At 45.2% G+C, this 26,809-nt stretch overlaps 1 protein-coding gene across 1 annotated transcript; it reads left to right on the top strand.

Annotated features, from left to right (window-relative positions):
- The first annotated feature begins 528 nt into the window (after positions 1-528).
- LOC147629842 (Profilin family protein) lies at positions 529-26,475 on the top strand. The gene is made up of 5 exons (XM_086811372.1): positions 529-684; positions 780-849; positions 25,324-25,433; positions 25,585-25,699; positions 25,931-26,475. The coding sequence occupies exons 1-5, from the start codon at positions 567-569 to the stop codon at positions 26,010-26,012; spliced, it is 495 nt and encodes a 164-aa protein (XP_086667498.1). The 5' UTR covers positions 529-566; the 3' UTR covers positions 26,013-26,475.
- The last annotated feature ends 334 nt before the right edge of the window (positions 26,476-26,809 follow it).

Below are 26,809 nucleotides of genomic sequence, written 5' to 3'. Positions count from 1 at the left end.
GGTGGGTTAACTCTTTCTGTGCGTCCTCCTCCCACCACCCATGCTAGATGGTGCCAAATGTGTGGCAACCACTTGACAAACGGCGAGGGGTGCCCACCATTTATAAGAATGAGCCTATAAATGCGATAAATGTGCATTAAATGCTTGCTGGTCTCGTTTAACTTTTGGTTGTTTGAAGATGGCCTTAGGGCCTTTACAAACTACTAGGGCACCCAAAAGCATTGCTCATTTGTTGCTTGGGCATGCAATGCACTGGTAAGGGCATTGAGCTTCTTTACTCCCTTTACACACAACTAAAGGTGATGGCGCTTGGCATACTTAATCATGCACTCCCATTGATTACGAAAATTGTTGTCGACAATTCTGAGTCCCAAAATTGGTCCTTGCCCATCCGTGTCCCAGGGAAAATGGCTGCCCATACTTGTGGCATCTAACTTTAGGAAGAACCACCCTAGGCTGTGTATGCACTCGCATGGGTTGTTTGGATGGGCGGACACCGTCTGTAAAGGGCCCTAGTCGTAGCCAAAGTGTCTGGATAAAAGTTCATTTTTAGAAAAAGAAAAGCCATGGCGCGACTGATGCATGCCACCAAGACAAAGAGCTGGGCGGATCTAAGCGAGGCCACCCGTGCGGAGAGGCCTTGGCTTTACACAACCTGGGACAATTGGGCCGCTGCTTCCATTGGTCCCTCTTCTCCCCTCCCCTCCTCTTTCAAAATTTGCACAATATTATCTCTCTGGTAACAATCTTTTTTTCTGGGTTTTTTCTTTGGGGTGCAGGTAGTGTATTAACAGGCGCCGCTCTTCTTAACTACTTGCCGGATCGCCCTTCTCGAATGTTCTCATTGCTGTAAGCTAGATTTTGTATTTCAAGTGCTTTTTTCCCAACTTCATCATGTAAGCCTTTTGGTCCTATGAGTCGCAGCAGCTCAGTTTTACGTGAATCAGAAGTACTTATTTGGTGAGGTTACTTAAATGGTTTACCGGGACTTTTTTTTGGGGAGAGATTAATTATACGTAGGTGCCAGGGTTTGCTATTGAATCAGCATGTGGAGAGGTTAAGGCGTCGGGTGACGGGTCTAGTTCTAGAGCCTGTTGGCAAAAAAAACTAGGAAGAGTGCTGTTTCCCAAATATAGCAGCTCTTTTAAGGTTATTTAATGGTAGTTGAGGTAATAACAAAGCTGCTTTAAAAGTGAAATTGTGCATATGTGGACAAAAGGAGGTGCCTAGAGGAAACTTGGTCAACAAGCTGGGAAAAGCATAGAAGTTGATATTTTGGGCAACTCAACCACTTTTGGCTCAGAAGGAAAAGCACAGCTATTATACGCTGGTCGACTCCATGAAAAGCAGCAGGAGGGATTGAAGGAGAGTCTCAGGAGCTCTGAGATTGTCTATTATTATCAAAGATTTATTGTGGAGTATTTACATGAGGATACTTTGTCATAGCTCAGCTATGCTTTTTGGGAATCCTCTGATGATTATGCTTCCTTTTTGGTCAAGTACTTCCTTATTTGTAAGCCGCAAAGGAGAATCGACTGAGAATACTCAAGGCATAAGAGATATCCTGACGAGTGTTGTTGAGGTAGAGCAATGAACCAACCAACTGCCGGTACTCAGTAGAAACAACCAAAGGAGAATCATCTTCCTTTGAAAGCTCGAAACTAGGATCCATGGGACAAGAGAGCGGAGTACAATTTGTCAAACCATAAAGAGAAAGCAAGTTGTGCCATACTTCAAGACCAAGAAAGCAATGAAGTAATCCAAGATCAGCCATCTTGAACTGTTGTGGATCTTTGTGTCCTTGAATCTCAAATCTTGGAGGTTGCTCAACATATACCTCCTCCTCTAAATCTCCATTCAGAAAGGCATATTTAACATTCATTTGAAAGATAGGCCATCCAAAATGAGCAGCCAAGACTAAAACAATCCGAATGGTGGTATACTTGACTGTAGGTGCAAATGTCTCATCAAAGTCCTTGCCAGCTTTTTGAGCATAACCACGAGCAACAAGGCGAGCTTTGTACTTATCCAAAGTACCATCAGAATGAGACTTGACTTTAAAAATCCATTTGACACCGATGACCTTCCGATGTAATGGGCGTGGAACTAACTCCCGAGTTTTGTTTTGCCCGGATAGAAGACATCTTTGCGTCCGTAGCTTGTTGCCACTGCGGCAAAGCAAGGGCCTCGGGCTCATCAATATCCTGTAAGGTACTTATAAGAGCATAATTCATGGTACGACCGGAAGAAGCAAGCCGAGAAGATCTTCAAGGTTCGGAAGACGGAGTAGATGCTTGAGAATGCAACTGGCTATTAGAAAGGCTAGAGTCTTGTAATAATTTCTGGACCCACAGGGGTGGACCGGACCTACTCTCAAATCTGAAAGAAGAAGGTACTGTTGCAGAAATGGATGCATCCAGGACAGCAGTGGATGAAGTAGCAACAGCTAAATGTGGAGAAGATAATGGAGAGGCTGCAGATACTGATGATGGAGAAGATGCAGGAGGCAATCCAGCTCTATGTAAGGGGCTTGACACAGCAGATACAGGGGCTGAAACAGAGGGTATAGCAAGCGGAAGTGGTGCTAAAGACATCGGAGTCATTGCGGCTGAAGAAGCTCGCTGTGGTAGAAAACTCTCCAATATCGGCTGGAAATGATTCTAAAATCTGCTTAGAAGAAGACATGCAAGAAGAATCAAGTCCACATAATGTCTCATCGAACCGAGCATCTCGAGATATGATAATATCCGCCACGTCCGGATCCCAAAACGAGCATCTTTTGGATCTCAAGCTATAGCGTGTGAAAATCATCCTCTTGGACTTGGGAGCAAGTGTAGTCCGCTTCTTATCTGGGACATTTGCAAAAGCAACACAATGAAAGACATGAAAATGTGATACAGATGGCTCCGGTGTCAGCCTGTCGACTGCCTTCGTGAGTGAGTTGTTTATGAGATAAACAGAAGTAGTCACAACTGTGCATGTAGCACACAGTAGATACACTCTGTGCACATGACATATGTCATGTGCACAGAATGTGTCTACTGTGTAACATGCGGAAGCTTCGGGGGAGATCGTTAACTTCAATGCTCAGGAATCAGCACACTTTTCGCAATGGAATTAACACACAAAATTGAATGAAGATGTGCAGAAAATAGAGAGAGAGAGGGGGAGAGGAGAGGACACAGTATTGGGTCCCGAATACCCTATGTAGGGCCCCCACCAGGAATGGTGTATTTGCTTTATTAGAATGATGCAAATCTGAAAAGACAATACAGAAAACTAGACCTTTCTTGGCTGAGATAATACAGTTTACCATCCCAGGTCCTGCACCTTCTGTACAGATATGTCTACGTGGCATCCAAGTGCGGGATGCACGTGACATCCCCTTCTGCTTAACTTGACGGAAGCTGCATAGTCTCCAAATAATCCGTCAATAACGTCGGATAGCCGTCGAAAAACTCTTTGTCAAGCCATACCGCTTCGTGGGTCCCTCAGTCCTGAAACTTCGTGAGGAACGGTCTGTGTCTTCGGCCAAAGCCATGCTTGAAACGGTGCAGAAGGATCTGTTCTGGAACCTTAACTTTTGCTTCATCAACAATATCTGGTTCCGCCTCGTCTTTAACTTCTGAAGGGATCGGACCTGCATATGGCTTTAACCGACTGACGTGAAACACATCGTGCATAGTCCAACTCGGAGCTAGCTTCAACTGCATGGAAACCTCATTAATCTTCTTCTGGATGGGAAAGGGTCTGAAGCTCGTGAAAGACAACTTTGGGCATCGCTTGCTCACCTGCTTCAACCTTTACTTCATAATCCGAAGATAAACCCAATCCCCTTTCGAAAACTTCATATCCCTTCGGTCTTTAGTGGCCTGTCGAGTGTAGGTCTCTTGCTCTTTAGCCAACTTGTCTTTAACTCACTGTAAAATCTCTTGGTAAGACTCTGTCACTTTGTTCGCTTCAGGTATTGAGGACGAGGTCTTGGTTAAAAACGACTGGAATGGTCTTCCAAACGCTGCCTCATATGGAGTCCTGCCAATAGCTGAAGAAAAAGAATCATTCAAAACAGCTTGAACTAAAGGCAAATAAGATTCCCACTTACCTTGCTGATCGTGGACATAACACTTTAGCACATCAAAGGCCAACTGGTTGTATATCTCTGTCTGGCCGTCCGTCTGTGGGTGGAACGCACTGGAAAAATTCAATTTAGTACCAAAGTTATCAAACAATGCCATCCAAAAATGACTGGTAAACTTGGCATTTCGGTCTGACGCTATGGTCTTAGGAATCCCGCCAATCGGGAACCAATGCCGAATGAACAACTGGACAACATCCTCGGCGGTCACATTGGCCTTGCAAGGAATAAGCCTAACAAATTTGCTGAATCTATCAACAATAGTTAAGCACTGCGTATTACGCTTACTCGGACTGGGAGGCAGATTGGAAAGGTCCCTCTAGAATTGATAAGGGCTGTAACAACCCTATCTTCTTTCCACGAGGAGCTTTCACCTTTTGTCACAAATATCAGAGCGTTGTACATATGTAAACACATCTCGCCTCATCTTTGGCCAATAATATTGCCGTTCCAATTTCTCCAGAGTCGAATTCATACCTCGATGACCACCAGTAATAGCGTCATGGGCATCATGGGCATCATGGAGAAGAGTTGTCTTGAACGACTTCATGACACACAGTCGGCCTTTGTAGAAAAGCCAACCATCGCGTATCAGAAAGTGGCATGGTCTTGTGGCATCCAATGCCTGTTCCCACTGTCTACCGAATTCCTCGGAATCCGCGTACGTGTGCTTCATGTCATCTAGTCCCGTAGCAACAAGGTTGAGTCTAGTGGTTTGAATCGAAGTCACTTGTTCCTTCCTGCTCAAAGCATCGGCCACCGGATTGGCCTTTCCTGGAAGGTACTCAATCATACCACCGAATTGCTGGAATATTTGGCTCCAGCGGTGTTGTCGGTCACTCCATTGTGCACTTGGCATCGTCTGAATCTAGCGTAATGCCTGATGGTCAGTGCGAACCTCAAAGTCACGGCCATAAAGAAAATGTTTCCAATGTTTCAAGGCCTGTATAACTGCAAGGAGTTCACGATCGTAGACTGAGTAGTATTTCTCTGCGGGCGGTAACCTACGAGACATGTAAGCTACTGGATGACCATTCTGTTGTAACACACTGCCAATTGCGATGTTACCCGCATCGGTGATCACCTAAAATGGTTCGTCCCACGAGGCAAGTGCTAAACAAGGCGCTTCTGATAAAGCCACCTTGAGGTTCTTGAATGCCTCCAACGCTCGTGGAGTCATTCGAATTCGTTGCCTTCTTGTCTTCACCCCCTTTAGCAGATCGGTGAGATCCACTGAGAGGTCAGAAAACTTGTCTATGCGGGTGGAGTATGCTTGGCATATACCCACAAAGGATCTGATGTCATATGCAATCGGAGGTACTTCCCAATTGACAATCTCGGCCACTTTGGTCGGATCAAGTCGAATGCCTTCTGCACTAATTATGTATCCCACTTGGAACAAATAAAATTCCGACTTCTTTTCATTGACATAGAGCTCATTGCTTTCCAGCAACTTAAGGACTTTCTCCACATCAATGTCATGCTGCTCAACCGTAGCTGAAAATACCAGTATGTCGTCCAAAAATATGAACACACTTTCCAATCAAATCTCGGAAAACATGCATCATCATGCGGTTGTAAGTAGCTGGGGCGTTCGTCAAGCCAAATGTCATAACCACAAATTCATAGTGGGCCCGTTCCGTACGGAAGGCTGTCTTGGGAATGTTCCCCTCCACAATCCTCACCTGGTGGTACCCACTCTTTAAATCGATTTTCGAGAACACGGATGTCCCTCTCCACAATCCTCACCTGGTGGTACCCACTCTTTAAATCGATTTTCGAGAACACCTTCACTCTATTCAACCTCTCGAGAATATAATCAATTCGAGGCATCGGGAATCTACTCTTGATAGTCAGCTTATTGAGTGCATGATAATCGACACACAAATGGGAAGACCCATCTTTCTTCTTGACAAAGAAGATCGGTGCTGCAAATGGCGACACACTAGGGCGGATGAAGCCAGATTGCAACAATTCTTGGAGTTGGTGGTCCAACTCCGATTCCATTGCCTTGGAAAGGCGATATGGAAACTTGCTCGGGGGTTCCAAGCTTGGGAGTAGGTCAATCTTGTGGTCCTCCGGTCTGGACGGGGGCTGGGGAGGGAGACTGTCCCGAAGAAAAATCTTCAGGAACTTTTCATGGAGAGCCAAGTACTTCTCGGAAGCATTGGCCACCGTCTGGGCTGTCTGGATGTATATCATCGCACAATGATGTGCGCCTTTCCTGACTGCTCGCTTAGCTTGCACAATGCAAGTGGCTTATGAGCGGAAAGTTCGGAATTCCTGGCTCACACTTAATGGTAACTGGGGCGTTTGACACATTCCAATTAATCTGGAACGTGTGCTTGTCCCACTTGACATCAGGAAGAAACTTGTGAAACCATTGAATGCCCAAAATTATGTCTGCCCCTCCTACAAGAGGGGCAACCATAAAATCACGCACAAATTCTATGCCCTGAATAACTAATTTAGGACCTAGAGCTTCATACTTGTTGCTCGTTGTCATGCATGTGCTAAAACCCTCAATCTGTTTCTCCACCGAAGTCAGGATGAAACGGGCACGCCTAGCGGCTTGTTCCGTGGCCACATCCTCCGTGCTGCTGTTGTCAAACAAGACGACGACTCTGTGGCCACCTGTGTAGCCAAAGGACTTGAGCAATTGGTTGCGCTCATACTCCTGGTCATGGGCGCCCTTCTGCTTATCTTCGAGTTCCCAGTTAATAATTGCTCCAACTGAAGAACTGGGATTTGAAGAACTAGGGGCAGCCACTGGGGTTTGTGTGGGAGCTGGGCTCACCACGAAAGCTGTGGAGGCTGCGGCGGTGGTCTTTGGAGTCTTCTTAGGACACTCCCGAGAAGTATGTCCTTTTGTATGACAAAAGAAACATCTACCCTCCTTGTACTGAGAAAGCTCCTCAGCACTCAACTTGCCACCTGTCTTGCTTGCCTCCGCTTTCTGGTCTGGAGTAAGCTTAGACGCATTGTTCGAGTTCTTGGAGCCAGAGGCTCCCGTGCTTTGTCCTAGGGAAGACCCCGTCTGGTTCTGGCCTTTTTCCCCCGAGGCGGTAGCCTTGGGAGTGGCCGGCTGGGAAGGCTTGGGCTTGCCACCATTATGCTTCATTTCTGCACTCTGCGCAAGCAAGAGTGCGTCTTCGAAGGTCGCTGGCCTAAACATACGCACCTCCCACTGGATTTGCGTGTCAAGGCCATACAAAAACTGCCCTTTCTTGTCCGAATCAGATAAGCCTAATTGCAAACATAAAGTCGAAATTCTATTGGCAAACTGAAGGATTGGTTGCGCGTTTTGACGCGCTCCCCTGAAATCGTCTTCGAGTCGCTCAAGGTAGTGGGGCGGTAGAAACTGCTGCTTAAGGTGGCGGACAAACTCGTCCCACACATAAGCTGCCATACCTAATCTGGTGTGGGCATGAGCCCATTGAGTTCACCAAGGAATGGCCTCACCTTCCAAGTACCAACTGGCTAAGATCACTCTGTTAGTATGTGTCTTTCTAACTGCGGCAAAGTAAGCTTCAAACTGATGCAACCATGAATAGAGAGTTGTGGGATCGAGTTTACCATTATACTTACTGAAGTTCATTTTCTTGGGAAAATGATTCGAGGGCGCCGTGTCGAGCAAAGCACCGTTCTTCCATATGGCCTGATTTGCCACAAAAAGAACACTCCAAGGTTTTGTTACCTTTGGCCTTTGTAGCATCCTTCTTGCCCTTTCCTTGGGCAGCTTTGTTGTTGTTATTGTTGCCTCCTCGTCCTCCTTTGTTCTTGCCCTTATCTTGGGCAACAAAAAGCAGATTCCAACTTTCCGTTGCCTCTCATCAAACACTTGTCATGTAGATAACTCACAACTTCTTCAAAAGATGAAAGTAAGTACGATCTTTGAAGGAATTAAAAGAGGGAGGCAATTTACCAAGCAGCTTGTGGATTGGGTTGTTGATTGTGCTTCCTTATTCTTGAAGTCTCCGCTTGATGCGAGTAAAGTACCCAATGTTATCAGTGATATTGTCAGATTCATTGATGGAAATCTTCTCAAGATCTGCCTCCAGCTTAGCAATCCTCATAGAAGAAACAACACCAAACCTCCTCTGAATCTCAAGCCACAGCTATCAAGCATTACTCCTTGTAGAAATTAACTGTGCCTATATAGCAGGAGTCATGCAATGAATGATGATGAGGCGTGCACGAGCATTCAAAACTCCCTCAAAAGCTAGATCCACCAAGGCAGGTGTCATAACTGATGTCCAAAAGTACCTTGAACAAGCAATTGGGTATAAAAAGACCAAGTATTGATAAACCACCTTTTTATGTAAGGCAGCCCATGGCTGCAGATTTAGGTACCTTTTTGTACCATAGAATATACTGAATTTCCAGCACTTCTCACTCTCTCTCTACTCTCTCTCTACCTGCGTTTTTGCATCAGATGGTGCGTTTTTGCATTAGAAGGTTTTCCAAGAGTGTTTAGGACTGAAAGAAGACTCCCAGAGCTTCCGCATGTTACATTGGTATCAGAGCATCAGGCTCAGCAAAGCTAAACACTGATTCAGTCCCAGATGATGGTGTACAGGTCCAAGGTACAGGAAAGTACACGGATTCGAAGCCCAAGGCGGGAACACAGATCGGGAAGAACTCCGAGGAGGTTTGTTGATGGTGTTCCACAGTGCCAGATGGGGATGGCAGTTCCGTGAGCCAGATAGGTTCTCAGGTAACGGTCCCAAGGGAGGTTGATCCTCCAAGGGTGATGTGAGAGTGCCAGACTCCGTTCCCAGGAAAGAAGACCAAGACCGTGTTCAGAGTCAGGGCAGAATGGATTGTGGATTTAATGGAACTAGATGCATAGATCTACGTCAGAGACAGAGTGGTTTGGAGAAGAGGCCGGGTTTTCAGAGAAAAAAGGTTGCCAGAGATGGATGATGACAGAGGGACTTCGGGGACAGGGTTGGGATGATGACAGACATCCAAGAGCAGGTTGGAATCCCGTCATCAAGTTTAGCAGAGGGGGATGTCATGTGCATCATAGATGCCATGGACATTCTCAGGGCTAGATCCAGAAGAGGCAGCCAGATAAAGAGTAGAACCAGGATGATAGAGCACAGAGCACTGATGGTAGTGTAAATTGGAGGACGACTTGGAGCAAGGCATGGAAGAAGCTGTCGGCTAGCTGCCAGAAAGGACTGTCGCGGCTGACATCAGCAGTGCCAAAGAGCTGTTGGCTGCATACTGAACAGGTTAGCTGAACCAGAGGACAAGGGCAGCAACAAGCGCATCAAGATCGAGGAGTAAATCCAGTCGGGGCTGAGTTAAATAGCATTTATGCATTTAATACTGGCCGACCAGCAGTTGGCCAGTTCCCCATGGATTTCAAGGGGTTATAAATAGCCCAAGAGCTCATTGTTTTACTCATTCTCTCCCTCTAGGGGTTTGGATCATTAGGAGTCCCATAGGGGACAGATTTTGGTGTTAACCACCTTTTTATGTAAGGCAGCCCATGGCTGCAGATTTAGGTACCTTTTAGTACCATAGAATATACTGAATTTTCCAGCACCTCTGTCTCTCTCTACTCTCTCTCTATACCTGCGTTTTTGCATCAGATGGTTCTCAAGAGTGTTTAGGGCTGAAAGAAGACTCCCAGAGCTTCCGCATGTTACATTTTTGGACAGTTTTGTGGGCTGAAAAAGGCAAAACCGACTAGATTACGAATTTTCCTCTTCTCCTTGTAAATAAACAAGCTCTCATTTGTACATATCATCTAATCCCCCTTTGGGATAAGGTCATAGGCAGTAGAAGGTCTAAAGTCAACCTTTTGGTTAGGCCAAAGGCCTTAGAAGTTGTACATACATCATCTTATTGAACACACGGCTTATGTCTCTTCTCTCTCTGTCTAATCATCATTAAAGTTTGCATCATGGTTCTTTAGTAGGCTTAGGGATGAGGATCAAGTAAGCAAGGCTTCGGCTCATGCAACATTGGTATCAGAGCAATTTAGGCTCAACTCTCTAAGGTGTCCCAGGAAGGTGCACAGAATCCATAGCAAAATACAACAAAGGTAGCAATATGAGGTGGCTTGGAGCAGGCAAAGGCAGAGGAAAGCATTTTGTGGGAGTATGTGCTCAAAGGAGGACACCGGTTAACTCTTAGATTAATTCTCAAGGCAAAGCAACATGCATGATTATTCTCGATAGAAGGCCATAGTTGGGATTAGGTCATAGGTAGTCAGTAGAGGTCTAAAGTCAACCTTTTGGTCAGGCCAAAAGTCTTAGAAGTTCTATAGACATCATCTTTTTGAACCATATCATACATTGAACACAACTCCTCTCTCTTCTCTCTTTGTCTAATCATCATTAAAGTTTGCATCATTGTTGTTTATTAGGCTTAGGGTTGAGGATCAAGTAAGCAAGGCTTCCACGCATGCAACAACAATTGGTGCCCGTGCATCCGGCTAGAAGCCTAACAAATGCCCGATACAATCTCTACATCAATCTAGAGGGTGACGGACGTGCGGGACATGCATGGACCTCATGTGTGGGACATGCACACTTGACCATTACTCTCTACAGTGGATCTGTGGTGTTGGCTGACTTGTCTTGGACAGGGGCTCACAAAGGGCCAATTACCACTCTAAGACTTGCACCTGTTGTACTGATATGGCCACGTGGCATCCAAGTGTAGGATGCATGTGACATCATGTACTTGTTGTCGGGTAAAGAGGTGAGCAACATCTTCAGCTGTGGCCGTTTGCTTGCACGGAATGAGCATGCAAAACTTACTAAACCAGTCAAGAATTGTCATACATTGTGTATTCTTGTTTCCCATAGCTGCTGGAAGAGGGCCTACAAAGTCCATGCTGATATCCTGAAAAGGTCCCTTGGGAACAGGTAAAGGCGGAAGCAACCTAGCTCGTGTCGAATGTGGAACCTTCACTTTTTGGCAAATTTGGCATACCTCGACATACTGCTGAAGGTGGCAGAGTATGAAGCTAGAGCAGAGGATGATAGGTAAATGATTTAAAACTTTAAATTTCGAGGGAACTTAATAAACTTTCGGGCAAATCTGGCATGCCTGGTAGATGTCCCTTCTCATTTTTGGCCAATAGAACAATTGCTCTAACTTCTCCAAGGTATTGTTGATACCACGATGACCCCCAACAAGAGAATTATGGGCATCATCAAGAAGTGCGTGTCTTTTCTCCCTCTCCCCTAGTATACATACTGAGCTTTTGTAGAACAACCAGCCATCTTGAACTGTATAGTGGCTTGGTTCTGAACTGAGGGCCAAATTGTATTGAGCCCCAAATTCTAGAATACTGCAGACCTTCATACTATCCAAATCTTTGCCTTGAATCTCCAGTAGAGTGGGCAATGGCTGAGCTTGCAATAATACTTTGAATCCAAACGATACCAGGTACATAATTAATAGATGGAAAATTGATGGCTTCAAAGTTCATATGTACATCATTTTTGGGGTTACTAAGGTGTCAAAGGGCCATCTCTTAGTACTAGGTTCTTGGTAGTGTGTTTGAAAGCACTCTTTTGAGAAGGGACCTGTATTTGCAATTATTACTGCTAGATGATTTGAAAGATTATAGAACATTGTTCATGAATTGCATTAAAGACATGTAGATTTCAAATTATGCCTATATGGGGGTTGGGGCTTGGTTATGCCTGCATGGGGATCCAGCGTGGCCCTGATCATGATTCAAAGTCAAAACTTTAACCACAAATTTCAAAACAAGACAGCTCACAAAATATTTGCCTCCTCAGTACATATATGAGTAGGACCCAGTTGCTGGCCGATTGCATCATTTTGCATGAGTTCACATTCTGGAGCTGGCTAACTGGTTTGGTTAGGTCGTGGACCTTTTTATGCAGGCTGACTGCTATGTGCAGGTCGTGGGCTTTTTTTGTCTCTTGTCGGTTGTCCCTGATGCAGGCCAACTGCATGTTTGGGGCCATATAAAATGGCCCCATTGCCCCATGCCATTGTATCATTGTATTCGGGATTTTCCTTGTGTATATAGAGTAGAGTTACACGCCTCTCTCTCTCTCTCTCTCTCTCTCTCTCTCTCTCTCTCTCTCTCTCCATTGCTGTATTTTTTCTGCACTTGCTCGTGTCCTCAGATTTTTTCTGTATCTCCGTTGCATATTCTGACATGGTATCAGAGCCCTAGGCTCTTGATAGTTCTTGGGATTTGTGTGAGCAAGAGGGGGATTGTTGCGTTGCTGATTGGTGGATTGTTTTGGACTGCTTGGGAAGAGGAGAAGCAAGTGTATCTACCGTGTGCTACACGCACACAAGACTAGCTTCGAGGTTTGGGGAAGCTTGGAGCTAGGCAGGCTGATTGGCGAGCTGAGTTAGGGATAGACTAACGGGCGGGCACCCAAGTATGGACGGGCGGGCGCCCAAGTGTGGACGCTCGATGACCGGCCCAGAGCCTATAAAAGGGTGGCCAAGGTTAGTCATTAGTCATATAGAGTCTCGCGTGTCTTTGTGAGAGCTCTATGGTCAGGAGTCTGGATCTAGTGCAGACGTGCACCTGCTTTATGCAACCGAGGTCGACAACAGTCTTGAGGCCCGCGAGGGTAGCTTCGTGGCGGTATGGGACGTCACGAGGTAGAGATTGGTCGGTACGTTCATCTAGTTAGTTTAGCTCGTGGTAATCCCGATGGCAGTTCCTTAGGAAATACATCTTGAAACAAATCAAGTATCTTCTTTAATTCTTTGCTTTCAAACACACTTAATTCATTGACATTCATAGAAGGTATGAGAAATGAAGAAAGTTAAGCGCCTACTTGGCTGCGAGTACCAGCCCACCAGCAACTACCTGTGTGTACCACCTGCCCTGGCTGCGCACAAAAGCTTCAGGGCTGCACTACAACACCCTGATGTCTCTCTCTCTCTCTCTCTCTCTCTTTTACGAACAACAACCGACACGCTTTTTCTTTTTTTCTCTCTCTTCAAACTGCTCATACAATTGCAAGAACACATCTAGCCCTCCTTCTTTGCAAAGCAAATAACCCTTACAAGACCAAACCCTAACATGGGTTCCAACGATGCAAAATAACATGCTGAAATTGAAAAAACAGCAGTATACTCTGAAAAACAGCAATCTTCATGAACTCATACCTTTTCTTAGACCTCATCTTCTCTACCTACCGACTTGCTCATTCACGAGGCTTTCTCTGATACCACTAGTGTCAAATTCCCATAGGATCTCCTTGTAGAACGCTCCTGGTACAAGACTCGAAACCTGCAAACAAACCAAACAAACGTGTAGGGAGTGCAGGCCTGACTTACCTCCTAACCTTGACAGTCGTGGGCAAGCCCACAAGTCTTGGCTGTCCCCACCGAGGAGCCATGCTGAGGAAGATGAGTTGGCCAAACAACTCGAAGATTATTTAAGGATGGGCCCGATCCGTCCAAGTAGATCACCTTGGGGTGCACTTGTGTTGCTTAGGAGAAAGAAGGACAACACCTAGAGAATGTGTTTAGATTACAAGAGATTGAACAAGATGACAATTAAGAACCGTTATCCTCTTCCTAGATCAGATGACCTGATTGATCGGTTAGCGGGAGCGAAATATTTCACGAAGATAGATTTACGTACTGGCTATCACCAGATACGTATTCATGAAAGGCATGTCGAAAGAACCGCCTTTCGGACTAGGTATGGCCATTACGAGTTTCTCGTATTACCTTTTGGGTTAACCAATGCTCCAGCTGGATTGTCACACCATAGGGAGGCTCGTGCTTGGAACTGTGTCTTACCTATGGGACTGTCACTCCATAGGAAGACTAGGATTTATGTTTTACGTCGTGCCATTTTTGTGCCGACAGATATTTTGTACTTGTTCCATGAACGGGAGATATGTCCATGATACTATTTGCACATGCACTCATGTTCTGCATGTTTGAAACTGTTTTCGCATGACTTGTATTTTTGTGTTTGCCTGCTCGACGTGTCACTTACTGAGCGGGGACGCCTGCCAGTGAGTCGTGAAGTGTGCTCTGTCTTCTGACAAGTTTTGGTGCATGTGAACAGGTGGTAAGTATATTGCACATGTTAGTTTAATACTTTAATCTCTAACCTTTTGATTTATAAGGTTATTTGTTCACACTCACTTAAAAGTGGGCACCCCTTTTGGGCACCCACTTAGGGGCCAAAGTGGGGAGCCGCACTTAAGTTGTGTGTGTGTGGGGGTGGGTGCATGGTCACCTACCCACACCCCCATAGAACTGGCCGCCCACATGCATACGTGGGGAGCCAGCCAAATCAATTTGTTATCTCCACTCCAACCTTAATAAAAAAAGCCATCACCTCCATCGTGGACATACCCGGTGATCGCTTCCACCAACTTTCGCAAAGAAGAATCTGCCGGCGACCACCTTCTGTGCATAGTCTCAAGCGACGCTATCTCCCCCACCTCTGCTGGCGACTGAACTTGCTGCAGGCGGCTGCGTTAAAACTTCAGCGTGCTGCCCGCTATCTACAGGCGGCTGCTCCTACAGGCAATCGGCTCCTCCTCCTCTGCAGCCAGGCGTTACAACTCCTACAACCAGGCGGCTGTCTCTACTCCTCAGGCGGCAGCATACCTGCAGGTTGCGCTGCCCTTTTCTCTTGCAGGCAGTCGTGGGCCACCTCCAGGCTGCGCTGCATCTTCAGCAGGCTGCGCCTGTCCTCCAGCAGGCTGCCCACTACAGGCAGCTGCTCAGGCTGCAGCCAGGTGGCTGTGCAAAGTAGCCAGGCGCCTCCTAGGTGGCTACTTCCCCGTCCTCTCAGGCGGCTGTACCCTCAGCAGGTGGTTACGCCTGTCCACAGTGGGCGACTACGCAAGCCTCTCCTCCCGCTTTTGTGTTCTTCACCAGGCGGCTGCATCACTGCAAGGCAAGTTACGCCTCCTCTTCCACACGAAGGCGGCTGTGCAGGCACAGCAAGTGGTTGTACCTCCTTTCCATAGAGGGCGTCTTCTGTCTTCAAGTGGCTACATCTGGTGTTCCTCTCAAGCAGCTGCACACAGACACCATGGGTATTGGACTTCCTTCCGCCATCCACAAGTAAGTGAATTTTCAGATTTAAGTAAGGTACTTTGTGATAAATTTGATAAAGGATTCTCTCCACGGCAACACCTGTTCGGTGCCGGGTAGTCCAAGCTCTTGGAGACCCTCGGTCCAAAGGTGCTGAGATCGGGAGAGCCAGGCGTTAGTACGGGAGCGCCTGTTTGTGCGTGGTCCTGGAACACCAGTTGGGCACTCTCCGCGGAGTCCAGTGAAAGCACAGGACCGTAGAGATTGGACCATGCTAGTGGTCGTTCTGCTTCGAATATCGACTTCGAACCTTTTTGTTTGGTACTGTATTCATTTGTACGTGGACATCATCTGGTTCTTGGAATCCATGGAGCATTGTATTTGTTAAATACTCCTAATAAATATATCATATATTGAGGGGGGAGTCGGCCCGTTCTGGCCCCAGTGCTGGTGTCCATTTATCTCATTTCATTTCATTTCAATTTCAAGTTGTTATTAAGTTGTTCATTTCAAATTGTGGTATTAAGTTGTGCTATTACGCGTGTGGATGTCCAACGGAGTCTTTCCCACTTGACGGGATCGGTTTTACCAGCCACTTTCGAGCAAATGATGAACGATCTTTTTCGTGAACATTTGGGAAAATTTGTGGTTGTGTTCGTGGATGATATTTTGATATATAGTCGTACTCTTGAGGATCACGTTAGACACCTCACGATTGTCTTAACTATTTTAAGACAGAATCGACTATATGCTAAATTAAGTAAATGTGAGTTTTTCATGACAGACACGATTTACTTGGGACACAAGATCACTAGAGATGGATTGAGCATTGACTATAACCGAGTTCAGAAGGTTGTGGCCTGGCCTATACCGCAGACAGTGAAACAACTTCGTTCTTTTCTCGGTTTTGTTGTTTTTCTTCGGAAATCTGTGCGGGAGTACTCTCAGCTCACACTACCGATGACTGACTTGTTGAAAGGTCGTGGACGTAAGTGGAATCAGCCTATCACTTGGAATAACTATCTGGATATGGCCTTCAAGCTTTTGAAAGATAAAGTCAAGGAAGCACCTATTTTAGCATTACCTGATCCTAGTGAAACCTTCCTGACGGGCAGTGAAACAAACACTCACACATAAAACACTTCAACGCCATTGAGGACCTAGAAAAGGAAAACAAACAGGGGGAGCTAGAGTGCTCCTGCAAACAGTACACGGACACCGATTGGTCCCAAAACGCAGTGGCGTCCCTTGCGGTATTTCTTTAATTGATTATTAGAGTTTTGATTACAATAAGGCTGGGAACTCAGCCGTCACAGTAGAACTCCTGAAGCCTGCAAAGAACCTGCATCATGGCTTCTTGTCCACACGGCATCCACAAACAAATCCAGCCATTGTTCACATCGAAAGAGACTCTCACATTGAATGTGCATACAGAAGCTTACTCCTATGATCAAGGCTGCCACAAACATCCATAGCCTCTCACACTATGAACAGCATCACACCCTGACACATCCAGTGCTCTTGCATCACAACACAGACTCCCAAACTGTCTCTCAAAAGAGTATCACAACACAACATACCATACAGTCGACACACCTGTAGGTTGTACCAACCCTCTCTACCTTCCATGGGTACTATCCATCTTTGTCATGGATTCCCTATCCCCTGCCCAATCAGTAGCAAGGCTGTACCAAACATGTGTCCATTCCTGTACCCTCTGCCTGCATGTGACCTATCTCTTGGAGAAACCCAAATACATGTTTCCTCGAGAAACCTACGACGTGTTTCCACATGAAACCCTTAGGCCTGTTTCCCTTTGAAACTTCTGTCCTGTTTCCATACAGAAACATTCATGGCACCATTCAACAACAGTGCCAACAACAGCATACATCAAGTTACCTGTTCCCTCATGAAACATCTAGAAACATAGAGATGCCCATAACTGTAGGTCCCTCTGTTCCTTTCTAGCAGGAAGAAAACAATCTACTCCATGAGCACGCAGCCATGCGAGCTTGCTTCACTCCCATGCCAAAAACCCAAGCACATAGCTGAATTTGCAGCCAAGCAAAAACAGCCCATAAACTGTCCCAAAACATCCCTGTTGCAAGGAGGATCAGCACCATGTGCACCTCTGTAGTCCTGGCCACCTGAGAATCCAGGGAAAACAGCCCAGCCAGCAGCCTAGAGAGAGAAGGAAAGCGTGCAGATGTAGCCCTTGTGCGCCAGCCTGTTGCAAGGAGGAAAAACACCTGCCGTGCAGCCCCTGTGCACCGCCTACCTAACCAACGTACAGTCCAGCCTTGCTCTCTATCCACTGTGCGTTTCTGCTGCAGCTGCCTGTGCACAAGTAAAGACCAAGCAAGCCTTGGTGCCTGACTGTGTGCTTAGAGAGAGAAAAACCAGCCAGTGTTGCTGCTCAACTAGCCCGCCTGCTTTCCCACAATTCCCAGCACCTGCGTGTAACTCCAGTCCAGCCGCCAGCCCCAGTCTAGTATAAACTTTTGTCTTGAGTCTTGTGTGTCTGCCATGTGGCATCTTATTTGTCCCACATATCAGCGTGGCTACTATCTCTTGTATTACACACCTATATATTGTGGGTGTCACATCATAAGAAGTATCTTAGTGGCTAATATCTCCTAGTAAATGAAGGAATTTCGTTTCAAGTTCTTTTGTTGGAACATCGTATTCAAAGTTGGAAATATAGTTGCATAATTTGATTAAGCATTAGATAGTCAAAAGTCCTCATTTTCTTAGGTACAAAGTCAATGTATACACCCTGTCCCAAATTTGAACTGATTCCATAAAATGCTAATATCTTTTACATATTAACTCATATGAGATTCCCACTTTGTACCTTAGATCTTCACATAATATGGAGCTTAACTTGATTTTTCAAGAAAATTTTAAGATATTTGTCTATTTTCTTTAAATATTTCAAGGTCTTTAAAGTGTTATAATATACGCCACTTTTTGTACCCACAATAGCTACCACTTAAAATCCTCAATCTTGTAGATCAAAAGAGTGGGTAGATACTGAGACATTAGTAGAATGTGGTGGTTAGTAAAAATTGCAAATCCAATGGTTGGATTTTTAATGATCTCTTTTTCAAACTCATTCTCTCATGTCTATCGACAAATTCAATGGGTCCAACTTTCATACTTGGCAAATCAAAATCAAGTGCCATCTTATGAAAGAAAGTCTTTGGGATGTTGTTCACCATGCTGCTCCCGAAGACTTCGACATTGAGCAAGTTGTCACTTATGTTCCCACTGCCAAGAATGACAAAGCCTATGCTATCATCTTGCTCGGTCTTGGAGATGATTACATTCATCACATCTCCGACATACAGTCTGCTTCTTGAGCATGGATCACTTTGGATACCCTTTTTGGACCCCGCTCTAAAAACTCTAAGATTGCACTTATGATCTCATTCTTTGATCTATATATGCAGGAGGGAGCTACTATAGCCTCTCATGTCAATTATCTTCGCAGTCTTATGGTTCAGCTTGCATCAGTGAAGTCCCCCATCTCCGAAGATATTGCTATTGCTGTGCTTCTCAAAAGCTTACCTACTCTTGTCACTACCTTCAAGTATCACAATAATCCTACTCTTGAAGGTATCATCAATGCTCTCCAAGAAGAGGAAAGAACTCAACAACAAAAGGTAACTGACACTGCATTTTTAGCAAAGAAAGGAAGTTCTAAGGTAAGAAAGCCTTGCACCCATTGTGGCAAAACTAATCATATGGAGAAGGACTGCTTCAAGGCTCATCCATGCACCATTTGTGGCCGTGATAATCACCGGGAGAAGGACTGCTACTCTAAACCCTCTACATCAGCCCCTACATCTACCTCAGCCCATGTTGCTGCAGCATCTCCATCAGCAGATCTTGCTGTTCATTCCTCATATGATGAAACGTGGGCTTTCTGATTACTTCATCTTTCTTGTCTACCACTTTGACCACCGATGATGTGAGGCATTGGCCTAATGAGAAATTGCTGGTTTTTAAGTATCCATGCTTACATTACCCTATTAGATAAATTGCTCACTAATCTCATCTTAATCATCATCTAATTACGTGTTAATCATGCTGATTCTTTGGAAGAAGAAATAGAACACAACTATCATATGGCACTTACCAATGCTTCGAGCTCGTGTCCCTTGAGGTCTCTAAGCTCACTTGAGAAGCTCCACCTCCATGCTGTCACCGTAGTCCCTCACACCACCACACAAGGCAATGACTCTCTCTCACTTCTCCATACAAGCATACAAGCATACAGGCATACAAATATAGAGAAGGCACATATGCTAGAGTACTCTCTCTCAATCTCTCTCTCTCAAGACAAAAAGCAAGAACTCTCATAGCACAAAGGGGGATTGTGTCCATTCATTATGAGAAAATGCCTTACATACAATTGGCCCTTATTCACACTTAGGCACCTAAAACTTACTAACTAAGGCCTTGGTTATCCAATATCTCATAATGTACAACTTTTATAGTGCCTTTGCATGACACTAATTAATGTCCTCAAATGGAGGAGCATATTTGTTAATCCAAAATGGGATTAACAATGTCATGGTTTTGATTATTATTATGACCTTACCTCTCCATAACCCTAGGAATTTTATTCTGGGTTTTATAATAATAGTAGTTGTCAGTGTGGTGTGGGTAGTCTTGTTACAAACAACAGTGAGTGGTGTGGGTAGTCTTTTTGCAAACAACACATAGCTGAGTAGTTTGGGAGAGTTGGCACTTTGGTGTGGCTGGTCTGTGTCCTCCACCTATGTGAGAATGGGCCTTCTCAAGAATGGGTGACAATCATCTTCATGAATACACTTCCCCATGATGTCATCTTAATCGATGGGAAATCCATTGGCTAAAAAGTGAGCAATGTTTTCACTCCATTTTGGTATGCGGTCAATATGGAATAGTGGAGCATTGTGAAGATCATATTTCACTCCTAGAGAGGGTTCTCCATTTGGAATTCTGGAAAGGTGGTTGGCATGGACATGCACAAAAACCTTTTGCATGATTATGTTGAAATAAAACTCTAAAAGAATAAGCAACCATGTGGTGTGATGCGCCCCATGGTGCAAAGCTTATTCACCAAATATAGCAATGCTCGATGTTGTGACAAAGAAAATAAGTTTAGTACCTAGCAGGTAATGCATGTAGTTCTCATGTCATATACCATGGCTAACCCCTCTCTCTCATTGGTTGTGTAGTTACGTTCAATATCATTGAGTTTACCCCACTGGCAAAGGTCATAGGGAAGTCCATCTTATGCTCCCCTGGCTATGATAACATGCATCCAATAGCAAATATTGAAGCATCAATATTATGCACATGGAAAACTAGATCCTAATTGGGGGATCTCAGGATGTGTGCACTTGCTAAAGCCTTCTTCAGATTCTCATATGCCCATTGGCATTTGATTTTCCATTCAAAGACAATCAATAGCCTATACAACGGTCTAGCATATATGGCATATATGAAGATGAATCTTCTATAATAACCTCTTTGCACCCCCTTGTAGCATGTGGTAGAAACTCTAATGTTACACAAATCTTGTTTTCATCAGTGGATATGCCATTCTCAGAAATGATGTCTCTAAGGATAACACTATGTTTAACCTAGAATTGACATTTTAGTAGGTTTAATGAGATGTGGTAGAGTCTACACCTCTCAAAGGCTAGTGGAAGAGATGAGCATATTCTCCTTCCACTTAGAGTGCACACATAGGTCATCTCAATGCATATCTCCAAGATCTTTTTGAAGAAGATCCTTGAAGGCTATACACATGAAGTGTTGAAAGGTGGTAGGGGAAATTTCGGTCAAGCTAAAGGGCATGATGTGATACGCACATAGGTTCCATATTCCAATAGTCAGTGATAGAGACTCTTAAGTTTACAAGTGACTTTTGGAGGTTTTTGAGAAGTTGGAAACAACTTGAAATTTGAGTTCCTCAGATCATCCTCAATCTGATGGCCAGATTGAAAGAGTTAATCAAATTTTGGAGGATATGTTTCGAGCCTATGTCTCCAAAAGACTGAGTTCATGGGAGGATTATCTTCCTATGTTAGAATTTGCATATAATAGTACTAAGCATACGAGTACAGGTTTTAGTCCTTTCATGCTTATGTATGGTTTTCAACCTAGATCACTTGTTACAGTGGGATTCTCAGGACTTCAGCATGATGCAACACGTAATTTTTTGCAAGATATGCAAGAAATGTTACAAGTTGCGAAAGAATCTATTACAAGTGCTCAAGATAGAGACAGATTTTATTCTAATAGACATCGTTCACCCAGAGAGTTCTCTGAAGGAACGATGGTGTATTTGCGAGTTCCGAAAGATTCTGAGACTTTATGGACAGGTCGATCTCCGAAATTATCCCCTAGATATTGTGGACCATTTCGTATTACACGACGGATTGGTTCAGTCGCATATGAATGGGATTTGCCTTCTCATGTGAAAGTTCATCATGTATTTCATGTCAGTAGACTTAAGGAAGTACTGGGTGGAATAGACCAGTTAGTTACTCCTCAAGAAATCATAGATGTCAAGGACATGACATTTGTTCCACACGAACCTGAAAAGATTCTTGGATTTCGTGAAAGAAGATTGCATAATACGCTTATCACGGAATACAAGATCAAGTGGAAGGATCGTGTTGAGGAGGGCGCTGCATGGGAGACATTGACTACTCTTCAGAGAGATTACCCTAGCTTTTTAGTGAGATCAGGAGTGAGCTCTTAGAGGAAGGGGAGTATGTTATGTGCACAGTGTGTATCTACCGTGTGCTACAGGCACACAAGACTAGCTTCGAGGTTTGGGGAAGCTTGGAGCTAGGCAGGCTGATTGGCGAGCTGAGTTAGGGACAGACTAACAGGCGGGCACCCAAGTATGGACGGGCGGGCGTCCAAGTGTGGACGCTCAATAACCGGCCAAGAGTCTATAAAAGGGTAGCCAAGGTTAGTCATTAGTCATATAGAGTCTCGCGTGTCTTTGTGAGAGCTCTATGGTCAGGAGCCTGGATCTAGTGCAAACGTGCACCTACTTTATGTAGCCAAGGCCGACAGCAGTCTTGAGGCCCGCGAGGGTGGCTTCATGGTGGTATGGGACGTCACGAGGTAGAGATTGGTCGGTACGTTCATCTAGTTAGCTCAGCTTGTGGCTCGGTGGGGACAGCCAAGACTTGTGGGCTTGTCTCTACGACTGTCAAGGTTGGGAGGTGAGTCAGGCATGCATCCCCTTCACGTTTGTTTGGTTTGTTTGCAGGTTTCGAGTCTTGTAACCAAGAGCGTTCTACGAGGAGATCCTATGGGGATTTGAGATATTCGTTAAGGACCGGGAGAGGCACAGGCACAGTTGTGGGATCATGTCAATGCTAGGGTCCGTTCATTCATCTTCCTCAACTGCACACCGCAGGTAATCAATTATATAAAACATATGACGCTGGCCAAAGGTATATGGTAGCATTTGGCTTCTCTTTATAACAGGGTATCGCCCATGAAGAGGATTTCCTTGGAAGTACAGATGCGGGTTATGAACCCTGGAGCACATTTACAAGTTGCAGGCTCTTCAGCAGGAAGTTCTTCATTCATCGGAGGACATGGCCATAATGTTGCTGTCGCATTTGTCCTCTCAGTACTCAGTATTCTACTCGTCTTTGATTACCAGTGGTAGGCTCAGCACCATCACGTGGGAGGAGCTTGTGCCCATGGTCTTGGACCAAGAGGAAAGATTCTCGAACCCTTCACAGGACGGAGGTTCGGAGGCCTTAAGTGGCCTACGATCGAAAGGCCGTAACAAGGGCAAATGGAAGGCTTCATCGGAGAAGTCTTCTGAGAAGAAGTCCGACTCAGACTGCAAGAAATTGAAGGCAGAGAGGACCTGAAATGATTGTGGCGAGAAAGGCCACTATTGGAGGCAGTGTCCTAAGCGGAACATCGAGAAGGGTGAAGAATCCTTCGCAGCAATCGTGAAGACTCCAGCATTTGTGCACTTGGAGGTGATGGACACCGATGTTTCATTTTCTTCGGGTAGGGAGGGGGCTGGAGGACTCGCCGCTATGGATACTCGGGAGTGGATTCTAGACAGTGGTGCTTCCAGGCACATGACTCCTTCCCGTTCAAATTTACAGGATCTCTGCAGGTATTCTGGTCATATTTTTACTGCGGATACATCCACTATCCCACTTCACAGTGAGTGATGGCAAAGGGGGGAAGCATTCCTCCCAGGTGTTGTATGTTCCATCCCTTGGTTTTCATTTGTTGTCAGTGTATCAGGTTTGCAAAACTGGCGTACGGGTGGAGTTTGATGAGCATTTTGTTGCTCTCCGGGACAAAGCAACAGGCTAGGTAGTTTGGGAAGGCGGAGTGGAGAATGGAGTTTACAAACTTTCAGCACCCTCTCTCCCAGGTCCTCAGTTTTGTGATGAGTGGCAGTTTGGTAATGGCCACTTAAGTGTGGATACGCTGCAAGTGCAGGCTTTCCGGGACCAGATGGAGGATAGCTTGCCAGTTGATGGCAGCAATTGGCAAGAACTTTCTAGTACAGATGTTGGTAGTTCTTGTGTTCGTCAATCAGAGGAAACTTTACAGGTAACTTATGCTCTGATGTCTCGTAGTATTCGGGACAAGGATACTCCTGTAGATGAGGAAGTTCTTTCCACGGGGACCTCTTGGAAAGCCAGGCAGGTGACAATTGATTACTTGCAGAAGGAGGTGGATGTTGCACATTCTCCAGGCTTTGTGGTTCCGGATTCAGAGGGGGTTGGTTACAGGTTTCCGAAGGCCTTGAGTGGTCTTCAGCAGGTTTCCAGGACTTGGCATCCCACTGTAACAGTTGTTGATCCTTGTGAGCAGTATGGTGCCTCTCTAACTCAGAAGTAGAATGGTTTATTGATTTGGTTGATGTATACCAGATTGGACGGGAGCTTCCTAATAGGCTGTTGAGCTCATGTTTGCACAGGACTGTTTGCAAGGCAGGATTGTGTATCTTGTGGTTTCTGCAGCATGCGAAGGATCTTGGACTCTTTTACATAGGAGGGGGATTGATGGATGGAGTCCGACTCCACGGTTGGAGTGACTTAGATTGGGGAGGAGATCCATACACGAGGAGATCTACTTCAGGCTCAGGAGCAGTTTTATGGAGCAGTAAGAGGCAGCTATCTCTTGCCTTGTTGACAGAGGCAGAGTACCGGGCTGCTTGTGGTGCTGCTTGCGAGGTGGTGAAGTTGCAGAGGTTACTTGGCAGGATTGGGTTTCCACTGGTAGAATCCTTGGTCATCCAAAGGCACTTTGTCCAGCTCCCTGGGGATGGTTCCATAGCCAGGAGCTGAGAGGGGGTGTTAGAAGTCATCTCCTGGCTATGGTTCCATAGCCAGGAGCTGAGAGGGGGTGTTAGAAGTCATCTCCTGGCTATACATATACACCAGGGCCTCTATTGTGGGTGTGCCCGCCCGTATTAGGTGTTTTCTCATTTTTCCCCACTCTCCATGTTTTTTCCCTATTTTTCCATGGCTTGGGAGGCTGCCCTGTGATGGCAGGAGGACCCAGTTGCTGGCCTACTGCATCAGTTTGCATGAGTTCACATTCTGGAGCTGGCCGACCGGTTTGGACAGGTCGTGGACCTTTTTTATGCAGGCCGACTGCTGTGTGCAGGTCGTGGGCTTTTTTTGTCTCCTGTCGGCTGTCCCTGATGCAGGCCGACTGCATGTTTGGGGCCATATAAAATGGCCCCATTGCCCCTTGCCATTGTATCATTGTATTCGGGATTTTCCTTGTGTATATAGAGTAGAGTTACACGCCTCTCTCTCTCTCTCCATTGCTGTATTTTTTCTGCACTTGCTCTTGTGTTCTCAGATTTTGTCTTCATCTCCGCGGCATATTCTGACACTGGCCTCCTGAATGATAGTCCTCACAACCTAGTGTAAAAATGCGGTCCAGTGTGGAGTATGGTTGCCTTCCGGAAACAGGTATCCATGCATCTCTGCTATGGCGCTAAGCTTTGACTCTAGCACTGATCCAGAGAGAGAGAGAGAGAGAGAGAGAGAGAGAGAGAGGTTTAACTTCAGAGGCACATGCCCTGCCTTTTATAGAAATCTATTTGGTCTGTGGGGAATTATGGTTTTTCAATTATACAGGGTTGCCCAAGAAGGCCTATCCTTACGACCACCTGAGTTGCGTTCCATCGTGGATGAAGTGAAGGCGAAAACACTACAAAATGACTTTTTCTGGTTGGGTGATGGCAAGTGTAAGATGGGTCTTCAGCCTTCTGTCCTTTCTTTCTAATGAAAATTATATGAGTGATCTCATGCATTAGCTAGATTTCTCCCTCAACCCCAACTCTCCCCCCACCCAAGTTTTGCGTGTCTGAGATAGTATGTGATGATGTTTTGGTACAGATCTTGTCACATCGATAAATGAACAGTTCTTTTGTGCAAGGCGCGTGAATTCTGTGGCTCATGATGGCGAAGGGGCAATCGTTGCATGCATTCCATCATTCATTTTGATAACCACGTATGCCACAGCCCACATTTGGTCCTTGCTTGCTATACCCCAGCTTCTTTTCCAGTGTATTTTGGTTTCAGGGGGGTTACAGACGGAACCATGGGCGGTGTCTGTTAAGATCTTGTTTATGATATTTAGCCACATCTTGTCAACTGATTTCAGTTGCAAGGGTCTTTGTGTGTTGTCATGCTTTTTGGTGAATGTTTACTGATGCTTGAATCTTGTGCTTTTGTAAAACAGCTATGAGGGTTCACTTGGTGCTGCAGCTAAAGCCATGGCTATCACAGGTTTTCTAACTGAGTTCTTGAGCCAACGGAACTGACAGAGTGGACAATCTCATCATATTGTTGTATATGCAACCTAGCTTGGTACCTTTCCCTGCCAAAATGTTTTTGTCAAGAAGAGTGAGGTCACCAATCAGCCTTCAAAATCTGCGTTGTCTTTTATATCAATATTTGGGTCATAGAAACAGATGCTTATTCATATCAGGAACAAGCTCTTGAAATGGCACATAATGTGAGACCATTTCAGGGATAGTTGTCCTACATGGACATTTGAGATAGTAAATATGTCCATGTAGGACATTCACTCATCTCAAATGTGAGATAAATCTTCAACAAATTTCTCGATCAAGGATGGATAAATTTTGTGTGCAGGTTATAACTTCACATGGAGGAAGATGTGAACGATAGGTCTCCATAGGTTATACACCATAATATCTAATGAAGAGTTCATGTGCTCAAACTATTGAATTTTATGGATAAATTCAAGGAAGAATTCTACCAAACAAGATTACATCTGGTAGCCAGCCTCCAACCCTGACAAGATTTCGATCAAGAGGAGGAAGCAAAGCTGCTTGAGAAGAAGTTGAGGATTTGTTTGCACGGCTTGCATATTTGGAGTCCAAATGGATGACTTTGACTAGGTTTTCTAAAACCTTCAGATCTATATCTTCTTAATCTTTTTATCTTTAGGAAATGCTTGTAATATAAAATAGATTAACATTTGCACATGTGAAAGATAGTGGCTCCCATAAGGACCTACGACGCTTGATACATTTTGTTTATTGTATATATTTCCCTCTTTTTGTTATTTTCCCAATTCAAAGGATTACAAATT

The sequence above is a fragment of the Cibotium barometz genome, chromosome 17, assembly GCF_041138505.1.
Source record: "Cibotium barometz isolate CiBa-2024 chromosome 17, ASM4113850v1, whole genome shotgun sequence".
Classification (NCBI taxonomy): Eukaryota; Viridiplantae; Streptophyta; class Polypodiopsida; order Cyatheales; family Cibotiaceae; genus Cibotium; species Cibotium barometz.
This window is presented reverse-complemented; position numbering and strand designations above follow the sequence as displayed.

Coding starts and splice junctions, on each gene's coding strand:
- LOC147629842 (XM_086811372.1), top strand. CDS start 567: ATGGCGCGACTGATGCATGCCACCAAGACAAAGAGCTGGGCGGATCTA. Junction 685..779: donor TTGGGCCGCTGCTTCCATTG/GTCCCTCTTCTC, acceptor TTTGGGGTGCAG/GTAGTGTATTAACAGGCGCC. Junction 25,434..25,584: donor CTGGTTGGGTGATGGCAAGT/GTAAGATGGGTC, acceptor GTTTTGGTACAG/ATCTTGTCACATCGATAAAT.